Here is a 24856-nt window from a genome sequence, read left to right as displayed (position 1 = left end):
GAAAATTAGCATTGGGTAAGTGGACTCTTTTGCTAAGCTATTTGTTGTGGCTAAGGGTTTTGAATAGTATACTTCTACGATGGTTGATGATACATCATGTGAGAGAAGGGGTAATTCGTATAGCGCTCCGAGCAAGAAGGCTAGAAGTGCTATTGATAGTACAAGTAGCGGGAGGAAAGGAGTGTCAGATACTAGAGCCTCTAGATGTTTCAATTGTAGAGAAAGAGGGCACGAGTGCTGGGAGTGCCCGGTATCGAGAGGTAATGGTGTTGTGTGTTTCAATTGCCGTAAAGAAGGACATCGCAAGGCTGAGTGTCCCAAGCTATTAGGGGCGGGCGCCGCGAGAAGACGTTCAGGTACTTTTAATGTGGTATTCGTATGTTGTACATTTTGTTATGGCATGCGGTGTGCGTGTAAGCCTTAGCTAAACTTTATTTTCAGTTGGCGATAATTTGTGGCTAGTAGACGGCTTACGTTTGCGGTTTCGCGATGCACTCGGCAGAGTGTGTGGTTAATGAGTTGTGCCTTGACTCTAATGTGTGAGTCTTTTGTGGTTTAGGCATTCGGGGGTACTAGAGTCATTAAGCTCGCTTTAGTGAGACCCGTAGGACATTGGATGCGATAATGTCCTAGTGAGTAGAACGATTTTGCGTATATGTATAAGATTTAAATTATTCGCGGTGTTGATGGTTAGTGTTATCCGTCAGGATTCACTATGGTGTAGCAATGCGCGATGTTACACTACTCGTTGTGATAGAGACCAAAAGAGCGTGTGTTGTTGTGTTATTGTATGAACCACGGAGCAGGTAGTGCCATAGCATGTGCGAGTGTGCTATGATGTGAACCACGGAGCTGGTAGCATCATGGTACGTGTGTTGTAGTGTGAACCACGGAGCCGGTAGCACTATAGCACGAGTTGCTAAGGTGTGAACCACGGAGCCGGTAGCACCTTAACGTGAGTATGACTCGAGTTGTGATGTGAACCACGGAGCCGGTAGCGTAATGACAAATGCGTATGGTGTGAACCATGGAGCCGGTAGCACCATGACGCAAGTATGGTTAACCATACGGTGCTTGTGTGATAGGTGGGTGTGATCGATTTATCGGTTACTTTATTATTACTCTTCATAGTAATATATATTCTCTAATTAAAAAAAATCATAATAAAATGAAATAATCTGTTAATATATCTTTAATAAAATAAAAAAAGTTATAATACTAAGGGTGTATTTGTTCTCAATGCTAAATCATTCAACATTCATTACGTTTGTTTCTAACCTCTAATGACATATAATGCTGAATGGACCTATATTTCGTGCTGAACCATTTACAGTTAAAACACCCTCTTAACCATTAAACATAAAATAAGGTAATTTACCCAATCCATATCGTTTATTCAATATGATTATCAAGCAGCTTATTTTTATCAAGAACTAAATTTATTCAGAAACTTGAATCATTTAAATTATGAATCATTGATCGCTGTTTTTATTTTTATTTTTCAAGTTTTATCAAAAGCCTAAGACGGATGGGTTTAATATTCCGATTTTGATATTTTGTTTGTAACACGTCTGACTAGCAGTATTGAAAACGTGTGGCCGTTAAAAGACCAACATTATCGCGTATTTCTTACTTCCACCTTAAATTATTGCATCCCTTTGGTTTTGTGCTTCTTCATTTTCACTTGCTTCACAGAAATATGGAATCTGCAATCAAAGAACTTGCTCATCTACACATTCCACTGGATAAGATACTCGATGCAACCAATAACTTTTCTCATAAAAGAATGATTGGGAAAGGTGGTTTTGGAAAGGTTTACAGAGGAAAATTTGAGCACAAGGGGAAGATGATTAAAATTGCTGCTAGGAGGTTAGATCGTAAGTATCGTAATGCAGACGTCGAATTCTGGACTGAGGTTTCTACGCTTTCTAGTTTCAAGAGGTATCATTTTATAGTCGCAATGGTTGGGTTTTGTGACGAAAAAGGTGAGAAGATTGTCATAAACCACCATTATCCTAAGGGAAGTCTCTCACGGTACATAAACGATCCGATGACCCTTGATGTGGACCAAAGATTGGCTATTGCCGAGATGATTTCCTTGGGAATAATCGAGATTCAAACAAAGATGGAAAGTGATTATATCATACACCGTAATATTAACAGTTTCACAATTTTATTAGATGAGAACTGGGATCCAAGGTTATCTGGATTTGAGTATTCCATTAGACATTCAAGAGAACGAATGAACCAAGTTGTTCATTCGAAAGCGATTGGTACCCGAGGGTATATAGATCCCGCTATTGAAAAGTATGGAGGTGTGAATTTCAAGTCTGATATCTACTCTGTTGGTGTCGTTTTATTCGAATTGTTATGTGGAAGGAATGCATTCCAAGAGAATACGTTACTAGCTCCACTCGTCAAATTTCATTATGAAAACGGAACAATGAAGTATATAGTTCATCCTGATATATGGAATCAAATGAATTCGAAATCATTCGAATGCTTTTCAAAAGCAGCCTACGCTTGCTTACATGAAGATCCAACATTACGCCCAGAAGCGGAACAACTCCTTTATCTACTTACGGAAGCAAAAGATTTACAAGTAAGATGATCCTTTCATGATTATGTCCATACACGGTAATAAAATACTGTATATGCTAAAATAAATAATTACACAAAAGAAATGAATTTATACAAAGTTGTAAAAGATATAACAATTCTAAAAGTATCACTCAAGTAACAGTCAAAATTAATTCCACATTTATAATTAACCGTTGCCATGAATAATATTAATAAATTAAAATTATACAAAAATAGTCGATAATATAAAAAGAATATTTATGCTTCAATTTCACTTAACTTAACATAGTTTTAAAATTTAAAACTTAAATATAGTATGTTTAAACGTAACCCTAAAGGATACAATACGTTTATCATTCTCATGATTTTTTCTTAATACTTTTAGATATATTCCATCTATTTTTATTTAATTTCTGATATTTCCAAAAAAATCAATTTACCTTGCTTAGGAATCTAGATCGGAGTTAAGGTGAGCCACATTAAAAATCTACTAAAAATCATTTAAAGGGTATTCGTACCACAATCTCGATCAAAACTTAGTGATCTTAAATTTTATTACTCCAAAGTACCCTTCATATTTAGTGGCTTTTTATATTATAAAAATTATAAATCCTACAAATAGATTTAATCCTATATTTGAATTTAGTATACAATTTAAAAAGTACTTTATAAAAAAAATATTTCAAACTAGTGTTGGCACGAGACACCACAAAGTATAACGTAGAATTGCCATTGATTTGTACCCGTGATGGGCAGGTAAATTTAAAATTTTTTTACCCGGGAGTACGCGTCGGGTAAAAATTTTGTACCTGTTTGACGGGTCGTGGACGGGTGACAGAGTTATAATACCCGTGACGGGTAAAACTCGAGCCTTGAATATGTGATATCCGCTTGAAAAATCCATGAATATACCCGTTAACCGATGTGAATGTATTTAGTTATACATTAGTATGAGTATAAGTTCAAAGATAACTTACCGATAATCGTAATGCTGGCATCAAATTATAGTGATGATTTTTAACTTTATTAATAATTACTTATAGTTTCGTACGTTTCAAGAATCTTATGTTACATGGGGACATTAAATTGTAGTAATACAATATATGTATTTAGTTCTTGTCTTCTATTAATTAAGTTACCTGAATGCCTAAAGTACTTGTAGAAAAAAGAATCTTATAAATTAGCTATATACTGTATTAAAAATGGTGCAAGTCAACGTCTATATTTGATTCCTTCAAAGGCCACTTACACCTTTTCTTTTTCTTTACGCAAGTAGTTGTAATCACTAACGACAAACGGTGAGAGAAGTCACTCACCCGATTATTTTTCACGCTCACACGCGTTTTTTGAAGAAAACTCGAACTGCATTACAGGAGCTCGATTCATCAATCCATACGAGCATGTGAACAGGGTTTGAATTATGTATGAATCCAGAAGAAAAATCCCATAAGGAATGTTCGAACTTGTGGCCACTTACTGCTCACCCAATACAAACTATTGAGATACCACTCGGGCATAAGTGTTGGTGGTGAAACTTACACCATTTAGTATATCATTTTTTTGTAAATTTTAATTTCCGTAAATTTTGAATGAACCTATCAATAATTTTTTTTTTTTTTTTTGGAACATCGATTGGGATCACCCGAGGGGACAAGACTACCCGTTGCGATCATCTCCCGTTTCGACTATGCCGATGCAGCGATAATAACCCCGCCCCCATCGCTGCCCGGGAGGAAACCTTGAAACCGATCCAAGGGCACGGCTAAGTAAAACCCCCTCCCCTTTACCCCCCAAACGATATGGAAAATGTGTCATGCGTGGATACTACATGGCAGGGATGAAATTGTGTTTTTAATATGTAGCCAACGGAGGTCGAACTCCTGCCCTCCCCTAAAGGAGGCAGGCCACCAACCGCTGGACTACATCACAAACTTCCAATTTTCTTTTCTTTTGATCTAAACATTTTCTTATACGTTAGCTTTTACAATCATTTAAACTTATAAATTTTGTAAAATTTGAATGAGCATATCATTCTTTGTTCTTCCTTTGATCTAAACATTCTCTTATACTTTAGCTTTTAGGATCATTTAAACAAACAATTTCCAGCACAACCTCCGCAACGAAGCACGAACGTATCTTATACGTTAACTTTTATGATTATTTAAATAAACAGTTACCATCACAACTATCACAACGAAGCACAGACGTAACTTCCTAGTTTAATTCAATAAATGTACAACATGTAAGACTGCTTTAGTATACCTACTGTTTAAATCAAAGTATAAAGCGGTCGGTTAAGTAAACACATTTCAGAGTGGTTTTCTAAAAAGGATGTATGAGTTGTAATCACTTGCATCCATAAATTTGCTTGAAAACAAAGGGACCAATGAGAACGTGACATGTGGCGCGAAAATCACATGTGATTGAAAAAAAAAATTCAAAAATTTTTTTTTTAATTTTTTTTCGAAAAATTTTTTTCCCGAATTTTTTTTTCGAATTTTTTTTTTTAAAAAAACACATGTGATTATGCATGTCAATCACATGTGATTGTAAACCCAATCACATGTGATTGTGCATGACAAATCCAATCACATGTGATTGTACAATTCAATCACATGTGATTGTGCAGGTAAATCACATGTGATTATAAAAAAAAAATTTAAAAAAAAAACAAAAAAATTTTAAATTTCGAAAAAAAAAATTTAAATTTTTTTTTTTCAAAAAAAAAATTTTTGAATTTTTTTTTCAATCACATGTGATTTTCGCGACACATGTCGCACTCTCATTGGTCCCTTGAATCTCAACTTAATTTATGGACTCAAATGAATATTCCTCATATTTTGAATAGTGTTTTAATTTTCAATGAAACCATCGATGATTTAAAAAGATGAGAAAGAAAATGCTTCGTTTATTAGGTAGATTTTTATGAAGGCATTCGACTGAACCTACAAAGTTTCATTTTAGGTATATACCGTATATTTTGAAACTTTAGTGGTTTTTGATTGTTATTAAGTGTAACGAACAATATTTTTGAAAAATTAAAATATTAAGATAGATAAGTTTTTTATGAATTGGAGTACAGTTTTACTTTTTCTATTAAATATTTCGAAGAAAAACTGTTTAAATGTTAGTGGTTCATGGTAAGTGATTTCCTTGTTGTTGGTTGCAGATCTTGTGTGGTGTGTTTGTTGCATTTTGTAGTTTATCGTTTTATCTTATGTGAGTTAGATAGTTAGGATTTGTGATAAGTCTTTGGGATTTCTCACCATTTGTTTTTCCTCGTTTTCTGGCGATTGTTGGTGTTGGGCTAAGTTAGTCGAGTAGTTTACATTAGTTTAGTTTTGTATCGCGCACATACACATGTGCGCGCGCGCACACACACATATATGTGTGTGTGGTTTTTTTTTTTTTTACAATATTTAGTCCGATTTAGAGTTTAGAGTTTAGGGTTTAGGCCCGGGATGAGCATTAGTACCCGAATTACTGATACCGTATTCGTACCGTACCGGTACCGTACCGAACCGGTACCGTACCGCTACAATCGGTACGGTATTCGGTACTTAAATATTTGAAAATATTAAATGCGGTACTTTCGGTATGGTAGCGGTATTTACCGGTTTGGTACCGGTCCCGAGAGTGTAGAAATGGTGAATTGTTAAAGGTTAAAGCAATAAGATTGCGTAGTTAAAAATTATAGTTTCTTGTGTTGAGTAATCCGTATAATGTACATCTTTATGCTGCTTGTTACTTTTTATTGAATGTGTTACGTTTTCTACACTCGAAATTTTATAGTGCGTACTTTTTGTAGTAATTTTTCATACTATAGTACATATTATAGTACTTTTATTAATTTCTATAATACTTTGTTAATTTATAATTTTTTACATTGATTGTATATGTTCTAAATGATCAGTTTACGAGTAACTAATTTTGCCATCTTGTTATTTACCACTGGCTTTTGAGTTTTTAAGTTGTTAGTTTGGCATCCAAACTAAATTTAAACAGTATGTTTACCGTACTTGTTATCACATATGATTTTGATTATCCAATTTTACATTATCATTTTCATAAAACCAACCAGCCTCCCCATAAGACCACAAGGCATGATCTCAACTTTTATCAGACATGAATTATTTATTATTTATGATTTTCAAGTTTATTCCATTGTTTTTACGTATGCATTAGATAGCATAAATCAGTGTTGCTTTTCAAGCTTAAGCAACAAAATCAAACTAATTATGAATTCCAATTACCAACCATAACATGTAAACGCAAAACTTAAATCGTAAAATGTAAATCGGTACTAAATGAGTATAGTACCTAATTTTACCGTACCGATACCGAAACCGTACCGGTACCGAACCGATTAAATCGGTACGGTATTCGGTACTCACTTTAGAGTAAAAAAAGATAGTGGTACCAACCAGTTTGGTACGGTTCTGTACCGGTATGGTACCACGCTCACCCCTAGTTTAGGGTTTAGTGTTTTAGGTACAGTCCCTAAACCCAAAACCCTAAACCCCAAACTCTTTAACCGTTCGTGTTAAAAATTCAATCTAAACCTTAATTTCTAAACCCTAAACCTTAATTTCTAAACCCTAATTTTTAAATCCTAATTTCTAAACCCTAATTTCTAACTCCTTAAAAAAAACTTTAATTAAAACATTACATATGATGCATGTTATCTTTTATTTTTTCGAAGGTTTTCCCGCCAAATAAATAACATTTTTTTACAAAGTGTCATTTTTAAATGTTCATATCTTCATATGATCTTGATGTTTTAAAAATTTTTCTCAAAAAAAAGGAAAAAAAAAATACTTCCCACCAAAATAATAACATTCATCACGAAGTGCTTTCCTCTTGATTAAAACACTATATATATATATATATATATATATATATATATATATATATATATATATATATATATATATATATATATATAGGGGCAGGATCAATGGAGAAGTAACCAATCGGGAGGAAGCGGGGGGAAGCAAAAAAAAAAATTCATTTTTTTTGAATTTTTTTTCCGACATCAAGATCACACGAAAATATGAACATTTAGAAGAGACACTTCGTGATGAATGTTATTATTTAGGCGGGAAAACGATCGACAAAAATAACATTCAAGATAATATTGTTCGTGAAGAATATGAACGTTTTTTTTTCATGTTTTATGAAGTAAAATTTAGCCCGATTTAGATTTTAGGGTTTAGGGTTTGGTGCCCTAAACCCTAAACCCTAAACTCTAAACCGTTCGTGTTAAAAACTCAATCTAAACCCTAAATCTAAACCCTAAACCCTAAATTTCTAAACCCTAATATCTAAACTCTATAAACCCTAATATCTAAACCCTAATATCTGAACCTCAATAGCCAAAACCTCAAAATACGCTCGAAAAACACGATAATTGTTATATATTACTTCTTCGAGCGTTTTCCCGCCAAAATAAAAACATTTATCACAAAGTGTCTCTACTAAATGTTCATATTTTCATCTCATTTATAATGTTCGTGAACAAAGTTTTTTCAAAAAATGAAAGAAAAAAAAAGTTTTTGCTTCCCCCCGCTTTCCCCTGAATGGTTACTTCCCTCTTGATCCTACCACTATATATATATATGTATGTGTATATATATATATATATATATATATATATATATATATATATATATATATATATATATATATATATATATATATATATAGTGTTTTAAAGGCATCAAGATCACACGAAAATATGAACATTTAAAAAAGACACTTCGTGATGAATGTTATTATTTTGGCGGGAAAACGATCGACAAAAATAAATTCAAGAAAATATTGTTCGTTAAGAATGTGAACGTTTTTTTTTTCATGTTTTGTGAAGTAAAATTTAGCCCGATTTAGAGTTTAGGGTTTAAGGCTTAGGGTTTGGTGTTTTGGGTTTATTCCATAAATCCAAAACACCAAACCCCAAACCCTAAACCCTAAACCCTAAACCGTTCGTGTTAAAAACTCAATCTAAATCCTAAATCTAAACCCTAAACCCTAAATTTCTAAACCCTAATATCTAAACCCTATAAACCCTAATATCTAAACCATAATATCTGAAACCTCAACATACGCTCGAAAAACACGATAATTGTTATATATTAATTCTTCGAGCATTTTCCCGCCAAAATAAGAACATTTATCACAAAATGTCTTTATTAAATGTTCATATTTTCATCTAATCTATAATGTTCGTAACAAAGTTTTTTCAAAAAACGAAAAAAAAAAAAAAAAAAAATTTGCTTCCCCCCGCTTCCCTCCGATTGGTTACTTCCCTCTTGATCCTACCAATATATATATATATATATATATATATATATATATATATATATATATATATATATATATATATATATATATATATATATATATATATATATATATATATATATATATATATATATTAATTGCTAATATTATCCCAATAAACATGTTAGTTTCAATCATTCAATGTTAAAATTAAACCTTATTCAAATCTACTTCAAAATATAATAGTGGGATTTTTTTTTTCATACTGATTGCTTATTTTTTTAATTGTAATTTGCTGCAATGGGCAATAACAATGTCTTATTCCACGGAAATAATGCAGAAGAACAAGGATGAGATGCATGAGAATGAGATGCGTGAGATGGATGCGATGGATGCGAAGCATGAACAACATCTCATATTTGAGAAATTGGTGGACAGATCATTACCCGACCTCTGGAAGGTAATTATTTAATTTACAAATATGCATGATTAATCATTGATTATGGTAAATGGGTTATCCTACTACTTTTAATTATTATTTTTTTTTGTTTCATTTTGCTGGTGTATATATCAATTCTTAATGGGCTAACGTGTAACTTATCTTAATATTTAGGGATTTAGTTGTACATAGTAAACACTACAAGAAAATAGGGTGTGATAAGGGTTATTCGTCACTGATAATACTAAACATGTCACTAAGTAAATTTAGTGACCAAAATAGATTGGTAACTTATCGTCACTATAGGTCCGTTACAAAACATTATCAGAGACTAATATTATAATATTGGTCACTATAATGACTATTTGCTTGGTCATTAATATCGTATAGTAATCAAAGTTTAGTGACGACTTTTTTATAAGTAACCAAATATCATTATTGGTAACCAAATAATAAGTTGTGATTGAAAGATCGTCAAATGACCTTTTTTTTTTTAGTAAAATAAAGATGTTACATATATCATTAGACTTAAACTATAATTACTTTAATCACCATAAAAGATACGTAGTAACACATAAAGATATCATTAGCTTAATACTGAAAAACATGTTCATACCTCTCATCTCTTAAAAAGGAAGTGGAGGGGATTCGAGTTTTCTTCTTACCTACAAACTGGTTAATAATACCAAAGAGCCAATGGCTTTGATGGTATCGAGGTCATTCTTACAACTTTGAGGTTGAAGGTTCGAGTCTTGCTTAGAACATTTCGTGATGTATGTATTCGTGTTAGTATTAAGTGGATGTGTGAGTATCGATCAACTTGAGAATTCTATTATAATTTTGTAAGTACATATTTACAAGAGGTTAAAATTTCATTATATTGAAAGTAATATAATTAGAAACCAAATCAAACACCAAAATAAGTAGAAAATTCATATATCAGCTCCTCAGCCTCCAAGAACCTGCTAGCCGTTAGCTAGAATGGTTGAAGCTACTTGGTAGCCACCGGCTTTATACGAAATACCCCTCTCGACTAAGAACTTAGGAATTCGGCTAGCATCCGATAACCGACTAGCTTCCCTTCTTCATCCATTTCATCATTTATGTGACTCGTTCCGTTCTTGTTTCACACGTCAACAATCTCCCACTTGAAGAATGAACGAACTCAAATTCCGAACTCCATTTCAACTCTGTCAAAATCACTCATCTATACCAACAATAAAATTAGGACACACCCCTAACTACCTCGTCAATACAATACAGGCAGAACTAGAAGTTTATAATTAGGAGGATGAATATAATGAACATTCAAAAACTTTAAGTGTAGTACTTTACAAAATAAACATCATCATAATCATATATATTAACGAGAATAAAAATAATTACAACTCGGCTTGACGACCTTTTTGTTAGCCGATAGGTCCATTGAGTGTATGGGCTACGACCCCACTTCTAGAATAATCTATTATTTGATGGATGTATGTATGATAAGCAATCAATAAGAGATAACGATCGCTGTTCTGTCAACATGGTATTAGTCATTTAGTTGCCATGTATATCCTCTAACCCTAATTCTTCTCAATCGGCCAATATATATAAACTAGTGAAATGACCCGTGGAAACACGGGTTTGTTTAAACGAAACAGTTTAATGATATGTTTTACGTATTAAGTGAATGTAAATGTTTAAGTCATTTAGTTTATTGCCCCTTGGAACCACGGATTCCGACTAAGAAACTTGTCGTTAATTTTACAAATATAAAGTTCGCTCAAAGTTGAGTATTTATATTTATATTTTTAAGAATAATAATTAATAATAATAAATTTCTTTTAAATTTTTTTTAGAAAAATAAAATTACAATTTAGGAGAGATTAATATTTCCTTTTATAAAAGATTTTGTATTATTTTTTTAAATTAAATTAATATATAATTATGACATCATCATTATAAAATTTAAGCTTAATTATGACATCATCATTTTAGAGGTTTATTAGACTATATATATATATATATATATATATATATATATATATATATATATATATATATATATATATATATATATATATATATATATATATATATATATATATATATATATATATATATATATATATATATATATAGTGGTAGGATCAAGAGGGAAGTAACCAATCGGGGGGAAGCGGGGGGAAGCAAATGTTTTTTTTTCGTTTTTTGAAAAAACTCTGTTCACGAACATTATAGATTGGATGAAAATATGAACATTTTATAAAGACACTTTTTGATAAATGTTTTTATTTTGGCGGGAAAATGCTCGAAGAAGTAATATATAACAATTATCATGTTTTTCGAGCGTATGTTGATGTTTTAGATATTAGGGTTTAGATATTAGGGTTTATAGGGTTTAGATAGTAGGGTTTAGAAATTTAGGATTTAGGGTTTAGATTTAGGATTTAGATTGAGTTTTTAACACGAACGGTTTAGAGTTTAGGGTTTAGAGTTTATATATATATATATATATATATATATATATATATATATATATATATATATATATATATATATATATATATATATATATATATATATATAGTGAAAGGATCCATAGAGAACTAGAGTATGTAGAGAACCCATAGAACTCATATGAACATTTACTCTTCATCCACTGCTACCAACACCGATCATATATTCTCCTCTTTCTCATCAATACAACTTCATCTATTAAATCATGGTGAACAACTATGATAAAATCTATACGGTCACATCCGTTCATCAGATCATTCATATCATATTAGACCTTATAAAACTCAACTATGCTCATTGGAAGAAGCTATTTAGTACACATTGTGCTAGATTTGATATTCTGAAATTACTCCTCGGTTCCTCTATTGCCGAAGAATAAGCAACACCGAATGGAAGAAAGCCGATGCAGTTGTCCCCACTTGAATTTTCAAAAAAATCTCCGAACCTCTTCTCGAACGTGTCCTCAACTTTGAACATGCTACTGCTCACGCCGCATGGGTTTTCTTTGTAAATATTTTTTAAAGACAACAACTTATCAAAAACCATGGAATTAAATGCCGAACTTCGCGGGCTCGAGATTGGAGACCAATCTGTTGAAGAATATTTTTGTAAAGTTGATCGGATCGCCACTTATCTTTAGAATCTAGGGTCGACTATTGAAGACAATGATTTTGTAATGTATGCTTTCAGTGGTCTAAACGATAAATACCCTCACACATCTCATATCATCCTTCATCGATAACCTTTCCCGGATCTCAACACGGTTCGTTCCATGCTTTCAATGGAAGAGATTAGTCTAAACTGGAAGAATTGACTAACTCACGAGGCTCAACCAAACTCATCAAATCTATCGGCTCTCATGGTTTAATCGAACTCATCAAATAATGTTCGCAATAACACTTTCACTCAACCAGAGGTTTGCAGGAAATGTTTCTAAGGGTTTTTGTAGGTTTAAAAATAAGTGTGGATTTCTTCAACAGGGGAATAATAGAAGGCCTGGTACACATTTGAATTCAAATAATAGTGGACGGTCCAATAGTTTGAATCAGGCTCAGTTGTTGCAAGTTATAGCAGCCCAGAAGCAACAGTTGGCCCAATATGTGCAGCCTGGGCACTTACGGGCCTCATACTTCCAGCCGCATGCCCCTTTTTCTGGTTTTAGGCCTCAGTTCACTCGCTTCTCTAGACCAATATGACCAGCCCGCCATGCTTCTCTAGACCGTAGGCCTCCTCTATGGCTTGCACCTCATGAACTGCCTAGTGGGCCACAAGCATATTACACAGCCCAACCTACATCTTACTCAAGAGACTATTTGACCTAGCGCATTCAGTGTGATGACTCTTCAAGATTACGGGAATGTCGGATGGCACATGGACACGGGTGCGACTGCACATATTACCCCTTGTATTAATAATCTTAGTACCGTTTTTAATAAATTGTAAATATTCATCAGTTTTCATTTACAACGGGAACACCATTCCTGTCACAAACTGTAGGACCCAATATCTATGAATATCATGAATGTTAGGATGAATGTATGAAGATATGAAGAATAAGTATGAATATTGAGAGAAAAATTCAATTAGTCAAGATTGACTTTTCCACAACTCTCTTGAACTCTTTACAATACTTTGTGCTATTGGGCGAATGGATCACTACTAAGGATGCATTGTGGGAAATTTATAGTACCTAGATCATATCCCACCATTTCTATGCCAGCACACTATTAATGCAATTCCTGGGGTTCTAACAATCTCCCCCTTTACATCGATAGTGTTTAAAATTTTAGCATCCTTACTACTTACATACAAAAAAGTACTAGTCTAGTCTTTCTTCAATCTTAAAAGTTTCTTCATGTTCCCTTATTATCTCCCCCTCAAAATGTGATTAAATCTTTTAAGCATATTTTTATTTGAGAGGGTAATGAAGAATTAACATGTAAGCTCCCCCTTGACGAATGAGTAAACTTAATCAATGTATCAGAGTCAGTAATCGTAATAAGAATTTTTTTCACTCCCCCCCCCCCAGAAAGAACAATCATTGCTCCCCTAGAAGTAAGAACATTATCTCCCCTTGATAAGTTACTTCATTCAAAGCATTTATGGGTTATGGGCCTACCATTATCTATTTGAAGAACGGGTCTCATACTGAAGTATATGAGAGCCATAATGCAGTCAAATCATCTTTCTTTAAAATACCACTTGTTGGTATTATCAATTTGGTCTATAGAATCTTCACTCCACTTAGCTGGAATACTTGGTTTAACTTGTGAGAATAATTCCGGTGGTACTAAAGGGAATGAAGCGTTATCCATAATCACGGACCGTGGCTTAAGCTTAAGTAACTCTTCAAATAGTAGTTTGTTGGTGTTGAAGAATCGAGTGTGATATCATAAACAAGATCAATTTTGGTACGAGGGGTTTTTCTCGGACCTATGGATGACTTCTTGGGTTTTTGTGGAAACCGACCATATTAATCACGATAACCCGTAATTTCCACATTCTTCCGATATGTCATTTTCCAGAAACGGACGATTCGTATTGGTCTCATAACTAGAATAAATCTTTTTTGCTTGAGAAAAATGATTTCCTTGTTTTAGAAACCTTAGGGGGTGTTAATTTCATCTTGATGACCTTCTTCTCAACCATTTGAGGAGAATTTAGACTCAAAGTCTTTGTTCAACCATTACTAGTTCAGTGTTAACTCCTACTCACACCATTTAGGGTTCTAACTTTTCCTCTCGTGAAGAATTCTTAGATGATTTGAACTCCAACTCTGAAATTTGATCTTTCAATTGAAAAATTTGAGAAAGATACTATGCTTTTTCATTTTTAAGTCATTTGATGATTAGCATGACACACACATTTTGTTCTTATAGGTTCTTTACTGTCTTTGATAATCTTCATGCAGTGCACACACTTTAGCTTCTAACTTTTCTTCTCTCAATTTGCTTAAAGAAAGTTGTGAACTCATTTCTGTAATCGGAGCTTTAAGCTTTGAAATCTCTGAATCAACAGACATCATTGTATGTAAAGCACACGAAATGTCGAACAGTATCAAGAATTATCATTTTTCTCCCCCTCAAAATATGATTCCCGTGAATCAAACTTTGAATATAACGTTTCGTTAGTTTTCGTTAAGTCTCCGTTAAGTGCAGGATTTAGGATTTTCCTCCAAAAATTTTCGGGAAAATTTGATGTGCGAAACTTTTGAGATATGAACTAATATGTGTTCGGGGGTTTGAGGAAAAAATTTGCATTTTTTCAAAATGTTCCGACAAATTTCGTTTGAAATCGTGCGTTTTTGGGGCTGAAAAATTTTCTTTTGTGAAAATTTAAATCTCGCGTAAAAATGATCTTCTAAGTCCAAGGAATTTTTTTTTTAAAGGATAGATCTCCTTGGGTGCTATTCGGACAGTGTGAAATTTTTTAAGTTCGGACAGGCAATTCGCACACCAAGGTTGTCATATTCGCACAACGAGATTCGCACAGTGAGATTCTCACACTGAGATTTGCACAGGATCAGTTGAGATTCACATAGGTGTTCGATTCGGAAAATAACATTTGAGATTCTCACAGTCCGAATCTGATGCAAAGTTGACAGTTAACAGTAACCGAAGTTGCAGGTGTACGAATATGATTAAGATCAATCAATTGACCGAATTTAAACATGAAATCTTCTGCATTTCAATCCTTATGCTCAAATTAACATATTCAAGTATCAATTCGAAGCAAAACAATAACAAATTTACAGATATCAAGGTGTACGAATATGTTCAAGTTATGAACACCAAATTCGAAAATGAAATCTGATGCATTTTTGAAGATGATTTCTGAAAGAATGTTGTTACAAATCATATTCCTAATGCTCGTTGATCAATAACAAGCACTAACTTCAACAATTTAGCACAAACTGAAATTTGGACGTTTTGTGCTCCAAAACTTCAAATAAAGATCTGGAACTCGTTTGTTGATGAAAATGGAATATGATTTATGTCAAAGTTTCGTTTTTTGATCAGGAACACAAATTTGTACTCCTTTTGTTAATTCAACTTCGATTTGGGAACTCATAATTTTGAGTTTGAAGGTTGAAGATGAAGATATGAAGATGAATCTAAATTTTGATGAATTTGATATTAAGTTGATAATCAGAATATGTTTGGTGATAGATTGAGGTTCATTTCAAAGGATTTTGGAGGTGTATGAATATGATTTTTTGGACAGAATTCAGATTCGGACACAAAAAAATTTCAGATTCTCACACTCACAAACACAATATGATCGAAGTTAGAACGGATCTAACAACTGCTCTGATACCAATTGTAAGAGCTAATATCTATGAATATCATGAATGTAGGGATGAATGTATGAAGATATGAAGAACTATTATGAATATTGATATGAATATTAAGAAGAAAAGTCAATTAGTCAAGATTGACTTTTCCACAACTCTCTTGAACTCTTTACAATACTTTGTGCTATAGGGTGAATGGCTCACTACTAAGGATTCCTTGTGGGATATTTATAGCACCTCAATCATACCTCCACCATTTCTATGCTAGCACATTATCAATGCAGTTCCTGAGGTTATAACACCAACACTGGCCATAGCTTGTTACCTACTGTTCATCGACCCTTACCCTTAAATAACGTACTTGTCATACCCAACATCATTAAAAATCTCATATATGTTTGTCGGTTTACTCGTGATAACTTAGTTTCTGTTGAGTTTGATCATTTTAGTTCTTCTATAAAGGATTACCTGACGTGCCATCTGCTTCTCCGTTGTGATAGCACTAGGGATCTCTACCTACTTACACCACTCAGCAAGAACTTCTCACTCGCCCTTTTACCTGGAATCAACGTCTTGGACATCCCGAACATGATGTTTTTTAAGATTTATTTATAATAAAGACATTCTTTGTAATAAAAACTCGTCCACTATTTTTTTCCATGCCTGTCAGCTTGGCAAACACGTGCGATTACCTTTTTCTATTTCTAGTTCTCATGTTAATGCTACTTTTGATATTTTACATTCGGATTTATGGACATCTCCTATTCCTAGTCTTAGTGGTTTAAAATATTACATTATATTTCTAGACCATTTCTAGCATTATGTATGGGTTTTTTCGTTACGCAATAAATCTGACACACTTAACACATTTATACAATTTCACTCCTTTCTACGTACTCAATTTAACAAAGAAATAAAAGCTTTTCCAATGTGATAACGGTGGCTAATTCGATAACACCGCCTTTCATCAACTTTTACAATCTAATGGAATTCACTTTCTATTCTCGTGCCGTCACACTTCTCAACAAAATGGGAAGTCTGAACGCATGCTCCGCACCATCAACAACCTAATCTGCATGCTTTTTTTTAAGCACATCTTCAGCCCACTTACAGGGTGAAAGCTCTATACATGGCTGCCCATCTACTCAAAATTCTTCTATCTTCTGCCATTAATCATCACATCCCACACTCTCGTTTATACAAACATAAATCCAATTACATAACCCTCCGAGTCTTCGGTTGTCTTTGCTACCCCCATCTTCCCACCATTAACAAACTCGCTCCTCGCTCCAATCCCAGCATATTTCTTGGATACCCTTCTAATCACCCTGGTTACCGCTGTCTGGACCTGACCAATAATAAAATCATCTTGTCTCGTCATGTCACGTTTGATGAGACATCATTCCCTTTCGGTTCCATGACACCGACCGAGCCACCTTCTTATAACTTTCTGGACCCTCCACCAAATCTATTCTCTCGTTCGTTTCATTTTCCATCCCACTAAATCTCCTCCACTAACACCTTAACGGAGACATAATGTCACCCTAATGAGGATACCACCACTATAGAGTCACCTGCTCCATCTTCGGACACACGACCTCCTCCAACAGAGGCTACCACCCATACCTTCCCGCACACACAACCTCCTCCTACCGAGGCTGAATCATTGGCTTCCACTAACCCCATGATAACTCGTACCCGCCTCGGTACTACTAACATGTTCAACATCTTAATCTTCACACCACCGCCATCTTTCTAATTCCTCGCACTTACCCTAAAGCCCTTCATGACCCAAATTGGAAACAACCTATGACTATTGAATATATTGCTTTAATTAACAACGGTACTTTGACTCCTGTAACTCTCCCATCGGATACGAACATAGTTCGCTCCATCTGAATATTTAAACACAAGTTTAGTGTAGATGGTAATTTGAGCGGGTGTAAGGCTCGACTTGTTGCTAACGATCGTAGTTAGAAGGTTGGCATTGACTGTGAGGAGACTTTTAGTCCAATCGTCAAACCAACCTTAATTAGCAGTGTTCTCGGTTTGGCGGTTTCTCGACATTGGTTTGTTCACCAACTAGAGGTCAAGAACACCTTTCTGCATGGACTGGTTTCTGAGACTGTATACATGCACCAGCCTCTAGGGTTTCGATATCCACGATACCTTGATCATGTTTTCTTACTGCATAAATCCTTATACGACCTCAAACAGGACCCTCGTGCATGGTTTCAGCGGTTTGCAGGATATGCTCAGCGGATAGGCTTTCATCAAATCTGATGTGACTCCTCTCTATTTATTTACCGCCAGGGTTCTGATACAGCCTACCTGCTTTTGTATGTTGATGACATAGTGTTGACAGCTTCTTCTACAGGTTTATTACAGCGGATCATTACTTCCCTACACAAGGAATTTACTATGACTGACTTGGGACCACTAACTACCTTATCAGCATTCATGCCACTCACACTTCATCAGGTCTATTCTTATCTCAGAAACAGTACACAACAAAGTTTTTTGCGTGGCCCGATATGACCTCATGTCACCCTTGCCGGACCCCGGTCGAACTGGGTTCCAAGCTCACCACTCACGGTCCTCTCGGCACCCAACTTTATATCTCAGCCTTGCAGGAGCATTGCAGTATCTCACATTCACCCGTTCGGACATCTCTTATGCAGTTCATCAGATTTTTCTTTTCATGCATGATCCTTGGGAGCAACATATGAATGCTCTCAAATGGATCCTTCATTATGTTCATGGGACTACAGACCTTGATCTGCAGCTTTATTCATCCTCTCCCATCACATTGGTTGCTTATTCTGACACTAATTAGGAAGATTGCCCCACCACCAGACGCTCTACCTCTAGTTATTGTGTTTTCCTCGGAAACTATCTTCTCTCTTGGTCGTCAAAGCGACATCTCATGCCATCCCGCTCTAGTGTAGAAGCGGAATATTGGAGCGTTGCCAATGTCGTTGCTAAAACTTGCTGGATCTTAAACCTCATTCGTGAGCTTCACTGCTCGCTATCCTCTGCTACTTTGGTCTACTGTGAGAATGTCAACTTGGTGTATCTCTGCACCAAGCCTGTTCAACATCAGGGAGCCAAACACATTGAAATTGATATCCACTTTTTTCGTGATTTAGTTGCTCAGGGAAAGGTTCGAGTATTACATGTTCCGTCTAGATATCAGTTTGCTAACATCTTGACCAAAGGGCTACCATACACTCTATTAGACGAGCTAGATCCAGTTTGAGCGTTCGCAGCACTCCCGCTGAAAGTGCCGGGGGATGTTATCCGCTAGAAAAACGTCCAACATTTGTTGTATATATATATATATATATATATATATATATATATATATATATATATATATATATATATATATATATATATATATATATATGGGCAGGATCAATGGAAAGTAACCAATCGGGGGGAAGCGGGGGGAAGCAAAATTAAATTTTTTTTATTTTTATTTTTGGAATTTTTTTTTCCGGCATCAAGATCACACGAAAATATGAACATTTAGAAAAGACACTTCGTGATGAATGTTACTATTTAGGCGGAAAAACGATCGACAAAAATAATATTCAAGATAATATTGTTCGTGAAGAATGTGAACGTTTTTTTTCTCTTCATGTTGTGTGAAGTAAAATTTAGCCCGATTTAAAGTTTACGGTTTAGGGTTTAGGGTTTAGAGTTTGGTGTTTTGGGTTTATTCCATAAACCCAAGACAACAAACTCTAAACCCTAAACACTAAACTCTAAACCGTTCGTATTAAAAACTCAATCTAAATCCTAAATCTAAACCCTAAACCCTAAATTTCTAAACCCTAATATCTAAACCCTATAAACCCTAACATCTAAACCCTAATATCTAAACCCTAATATCTAAAACCTCAACATACGCTCGATAAACACGATAATTGTTATATATTACTTTTCGAGCGTTTTCCCGCCAAAATAAAAACATTTATCACAAAGTGTCTTTATTAAATATTCATATTTTCATCCAATCTATAATGTTCGTGAACAAAGTTTTTTCAAAAAACAAAAAAAAATTTGCTTCCCCCCGATTGGTTACTTCCCTCTTGATCATACCAATATATATATATATATATATATATATATATATATATATATATATATATATATATATATATATATATATATATATATATATATATATATATATATATATATATATATATATAGTGTTAGGATCAAGAGAGAAGTAACCAATATCAAGAGGGAAGTAACCAATCGGGGGGGAAGCAAAAACTTTTTTTTTCGTTTTTTGAAAAAATTTTGTTCACGAACATTATAGATGGGATGAAAATATGAACATTTAATAAAGCCACTTTGTGATAAATGTTTTTATTTTGGCGGAAAAACGCTCGAAGAAGTAATATATAACAATTATTGTGTTTTTCGAGCCTATGTTGAGGTTTAGCTATTGGGGTTTAGATATTAGGGTTTATAGGGTTTAGATATTAGGGTTTAGAAAGTTAGAGTTTAGAGTTTAGATTTAGGATTTAGATTGAGTTTTTAACACGAACGGTTTAGAGTTTAGGGTTTGGTGTTTTGGGTTTATGGAATAAACTCAAAACACCAAACTCTAAACCCTAAACCCTAAACTCTAAATCGGGCTAAATTTTACTTCACAAAACATGAAAAAAAAACGTTCATATATTCTTCACGAACAATATTAACTTGAATGTTATTTTTGTCGATCGTTTTTCCGCCTAAATAATAACATTCATCATGAAGTGTCTTTTCTAAATGTTCATATTTTCGTGTGATCTTGACACCGGGGAAATTCAAAAAAAAAAAAAAAACTGAAAAAAAAAAATTCGCTTTCCCCCCGCTTCCCCCGATTGGTTACTTCCTCATTGATCCTACCCATATATATATATATATATATATATATATATATATATATATATATATATATATATATATATATATATATATATATATATATATTGTGTGTGTGTGTGTGTGTGTGTGTATGTGTGTATTTATATGTGTGTGTGTACATATATGTATACATGTGTAAATATATATATATATATATATATATATATATATATATATATATATATACGTATATGTATATACATATGTATACGTATATGTAGATACATATGTATCTACATTTACGTATACATTTGTATATACATATACGTATATACATACATACATACATATATATATATATATATATATATATATATATATATATATATATATATATATATATATATATATATATATATATATAACACTCGTAAATCTCTTCCTTTCATATCACAATGTTACAGGTAAAGGTAAAAAAGTGGGAACATTTGAGGATCGAACTAACACACATTCATATACCCCCACCCTTGCCCATTATGTACTATACACAAGTGTATAAGGACCGCTACCATCATACATTCAAACAAGAAATTGAATATTACGATAAAGAATATGTTGCTTTTGTGGAACAAAAGAATAAGGATGAACTACCCAAGAAACGTCAAACCGTGGCAACGAAATCGGTTCTATATGAAGAAAATGTGTTCCTTAGTGAACTAGAAACACTTGACAACATTAGGCATCCAAATATACAATCCTTACTTGGATTTTATCATAATGGTGATCGGATGATGCTTTTTTATGAGTATGTTTCTGATAAATGTGTTAATGATCTTTTGGATGATGTTAATCTTACATGGAAAAAACGTATAAAAATCTGTGTGGACGTTGCACATGGTTTAGATTATCTTCACAATGGGATGGAGGATCAAAAGATGGTAATTCACGGTGACATAAATGGTCTAAACATTAAGTTGGATGATAATTTCGGGTCCAAGATTATTGGATTTCAAAAGTCAGTAATTGTTGATTCAAATCAAAATGATGATTTTATCCAACACAATTGGAGTAGTGGATATTACACGGATCCAGAATATGTTAAGACTCATAAACTAAAAAGAGAATCAGATGTATTTAGTTTTGGAGTAGTTATGTTTGAAATGTTATGTGGTATGTCTGGTATGAAAGTAATATTGGATGAGGGAAAAGAAGATGAATGGATGGCATCTTTAGCTCGACGTTGGTCTGAAGAGGGAATAATAAAGAAAAAGTTGGCTACCGTAATTAAGGAAGAAAATAGTGAAAACATTTTATTTTTAAAGAAAGGGCCCAACGAAGATTCTTTGAATACATTTACTAATATAACTTTTAAGTGTTTGGCGGAATCTCAGAACGAACGTCCAAATATTAAAGTTGTCCTCAAGGAACTTCAGAAGGCATTATCTTTTCAAGTAAGTCAACATCTTATAATAATTTATATCTAATTCTCTTTCATTTCTTTTATTCACACATCTAATCCCTGTGTTATCTCTAAAATCGCAACAAGTATTTATAGAGAAGTAGGACCATAATTATAAAATGAGATAAAAACTTGACAACACTTCTCGACTTTTTTTTAATCAAAAAGGAAAATGTATTGAAACTCACACTCTCCTTAGCTAGAAACTAGGAAGAGGAGATAAATAAAAATTAAAATGGCTTTATGAACCATAATTTCCAATCTATAATCCTTCCACCTCTATCTGTAATCTAATTAAAAGAATACAAACGAATGGAATTAAATAAATCTCATTTCCTTGTCAGATGAGAAGAGAACTGTAAAGATCCGTTCTAATCCATAAGAACGAATACAATAACATTTGGTCCCTTTGCGAGGTATTGACATCTATATGATACATTTTACAAACATTGCATTCGTTTTTAAAAGACAAACTTTCATTACAACGATGGTTGACAATATGCATACCATTTCACAATATATCCAAACTATAAATGACTTAGTCTGCCATTTACTTAATAATAATCTTTTTGAACTCAACGACTCGAATGCAACGTCTATTGAAAATATGTCATGAACGGCTCCAAGTAATATCTTTAAATTGAGCAAATGCACAGCGGAAGATTTCTTTCAAACCTGAGAATAAACATGCTTACAAGTGTCAACCAAAAGGTTGGTGAGTTCATAAGTTTATCATAAACATTGATTTCGTTAATTTTAATAGACCACAAGATTTTCATTTTTATTAACAATCATACACTCGCAAGTGTATAAAAATCATTCATATGAATTGAACCCCTGGTAACCGACATTAACAAAAATGCATCTAGAATATTCCCATCATTCCGGGACTCTCATCGGACATGATAAATCGAAGTACTAAAGCAGTTCAAAATCTCTGACTGGGGCTTGTCAAAGGCCGTCGATCTACATTTAGAATTCGCGTCAATTAGTGGCAATTATAATAAACACTAATTCTTAGGTTACCAAGCTCAAAGGATGATATCCGGTATAAAAATCCAATCATAGAATGTAATTTTGAGTACTTGTGTCTATTTCGTCAAATATTTATAAAACAGCGCATGTATTCTCAGTCCCAAAAATATATATTGCAAAAACATTTAAAAGGGAGCAAAAGAAACTCAATATACTGTATTTCGTAGCAATAATGCAAATGACGGCACTAAACAAGTGCATGGTTGGCCTTGGATTCACGAACCTATATATATATATATATATATATATATATATATATATATATATATATATATATATATATATATATATATATATATATATGTTGGTCAATATCTGTCTAACAATTTAGGTCAAGTCGTAGTGTATCACAATCCTAATGCTCGAGATTATCATGCAAACGTTAGCAAAAGTCATATAATCCAAAAATGATTTTTAGAATCTATACATGTTTATTATATAACTTAAATATAGTCGTTTTATATATTTAAATATATTTATCAGATTTTATTAGAGTAAATATTATAAGTCATTTATTAATAAATAAAAATTTATATTAAATTTTATATATGATAAAAATATACTTTTATATATCTCAAGTAATAAAAATTTATATAGTTTACTCAATATCATAAAAAATATAGCAGTATGTATTATTAATGTAATTATATTACGTGTGGTAAAAATATCTTTGTATCACATATTTATTTAATAAAATAATATTGATAAAAATAATAATGATAAGAATAAATATGATAATATCAATAATAAATTTAATAATGATAGTAATAATAATAACAATTTTTAATGATAATACTTATATTAATAATGATAATGATAATAATAATAATAATAATAATAATAATAATAATAATAATAATAATAATAATAATAATAATAATAACAATAATAATAATAACAATAATAATAATAATAATGACGATCATAACGACGATAGTAATAATAATAATCATTTTAATAATAATAATAATACTAAAATTAATGATAATTCAGTTGACTATATCTTTTAATCCGTTCATCGAAACCATACGCTTTCTAAATTAAAAGTTATTAATTTTTTGTCAGCTTTCCAACGACATGCATATCATGTACCTTATCTCAGTAGCATATGTATTAAATTCATGATTTATCATAAACTATTTATCGACGAAACTAAGCATACAAGCATACATAATCATATATACTCGAGCACTAGTCATGGATACACTATTAATATATAAAAGATAAGATATGAATTCTCACGTATCAATATTGAGATTCAATATTGCAGGAAAGTACGTAGACGCAACGGAGATGATAAACACTAGTTTGACTCACGAGCAAAACCCCTGAACCATACCCATATCCACCATAGCTAAAACCCATAATTTCCTTAGCTCTATCCCGCTCGAAAAACTCA

The 24856-nt window shown here is 32.9% G+C and overlaps 1 protein-coding gene across 3 annotated transcripts in view; it reads left to right on the top strand.

The window, feature by feature from the left end:
* Window positions 1-1660: 1660 nt before the first annotated feature.
* Window positions 1661-24856, top strand: part of LOC139876235 (uncharacterized) — a 46889-nt gene continuing 23693 nt past the window's right edge. For 2 of the 3 annotated variants that reach the window (XM_071863525.1, XM_071863524.1), the window contains exons 1-3: window positions 1661-2602; window positions 9200-9319; window positions 21428-22414. In XM_071863525.1, coding sequence (XP_071719626.1) covers window positions 1700-2602; window positions 9200-9319; window positions 21428-22414 — 2010 coding nt within the window. In that variant the 5' untranslated portion in view covers window positions 1661-1699. The remainder of the gene's footprint in view (window positions 2603-9199; window positions 9320-21427; window positions 22415-24856) is intronic. The other variant, XM_071863523.1, reaches the window with a different exon arrangement.

The sequence above is a fragment of the Rutidosis leptorrhynchoides genome, chromosome 11 (assembly GCF_046630445.1).
Source record: "Rutidosis leptorrhynchoides isolate AG116_Rl617_1_P2 chromosome 11, CSIRO_AGI_Rlap_v1, whole genome shotgun sequence".
NCBI lineage: Eukaryota > Viridiplantae > Streptophyta > Magnoliopsida > Asterales > Asteraceae > Rutidosis > Rutidosis leptorrhynchoides.
Note: the sequence above shows the minus strand (reverse complement) of the source record. Positions and strands in the feature narration are given on the sequence as shown.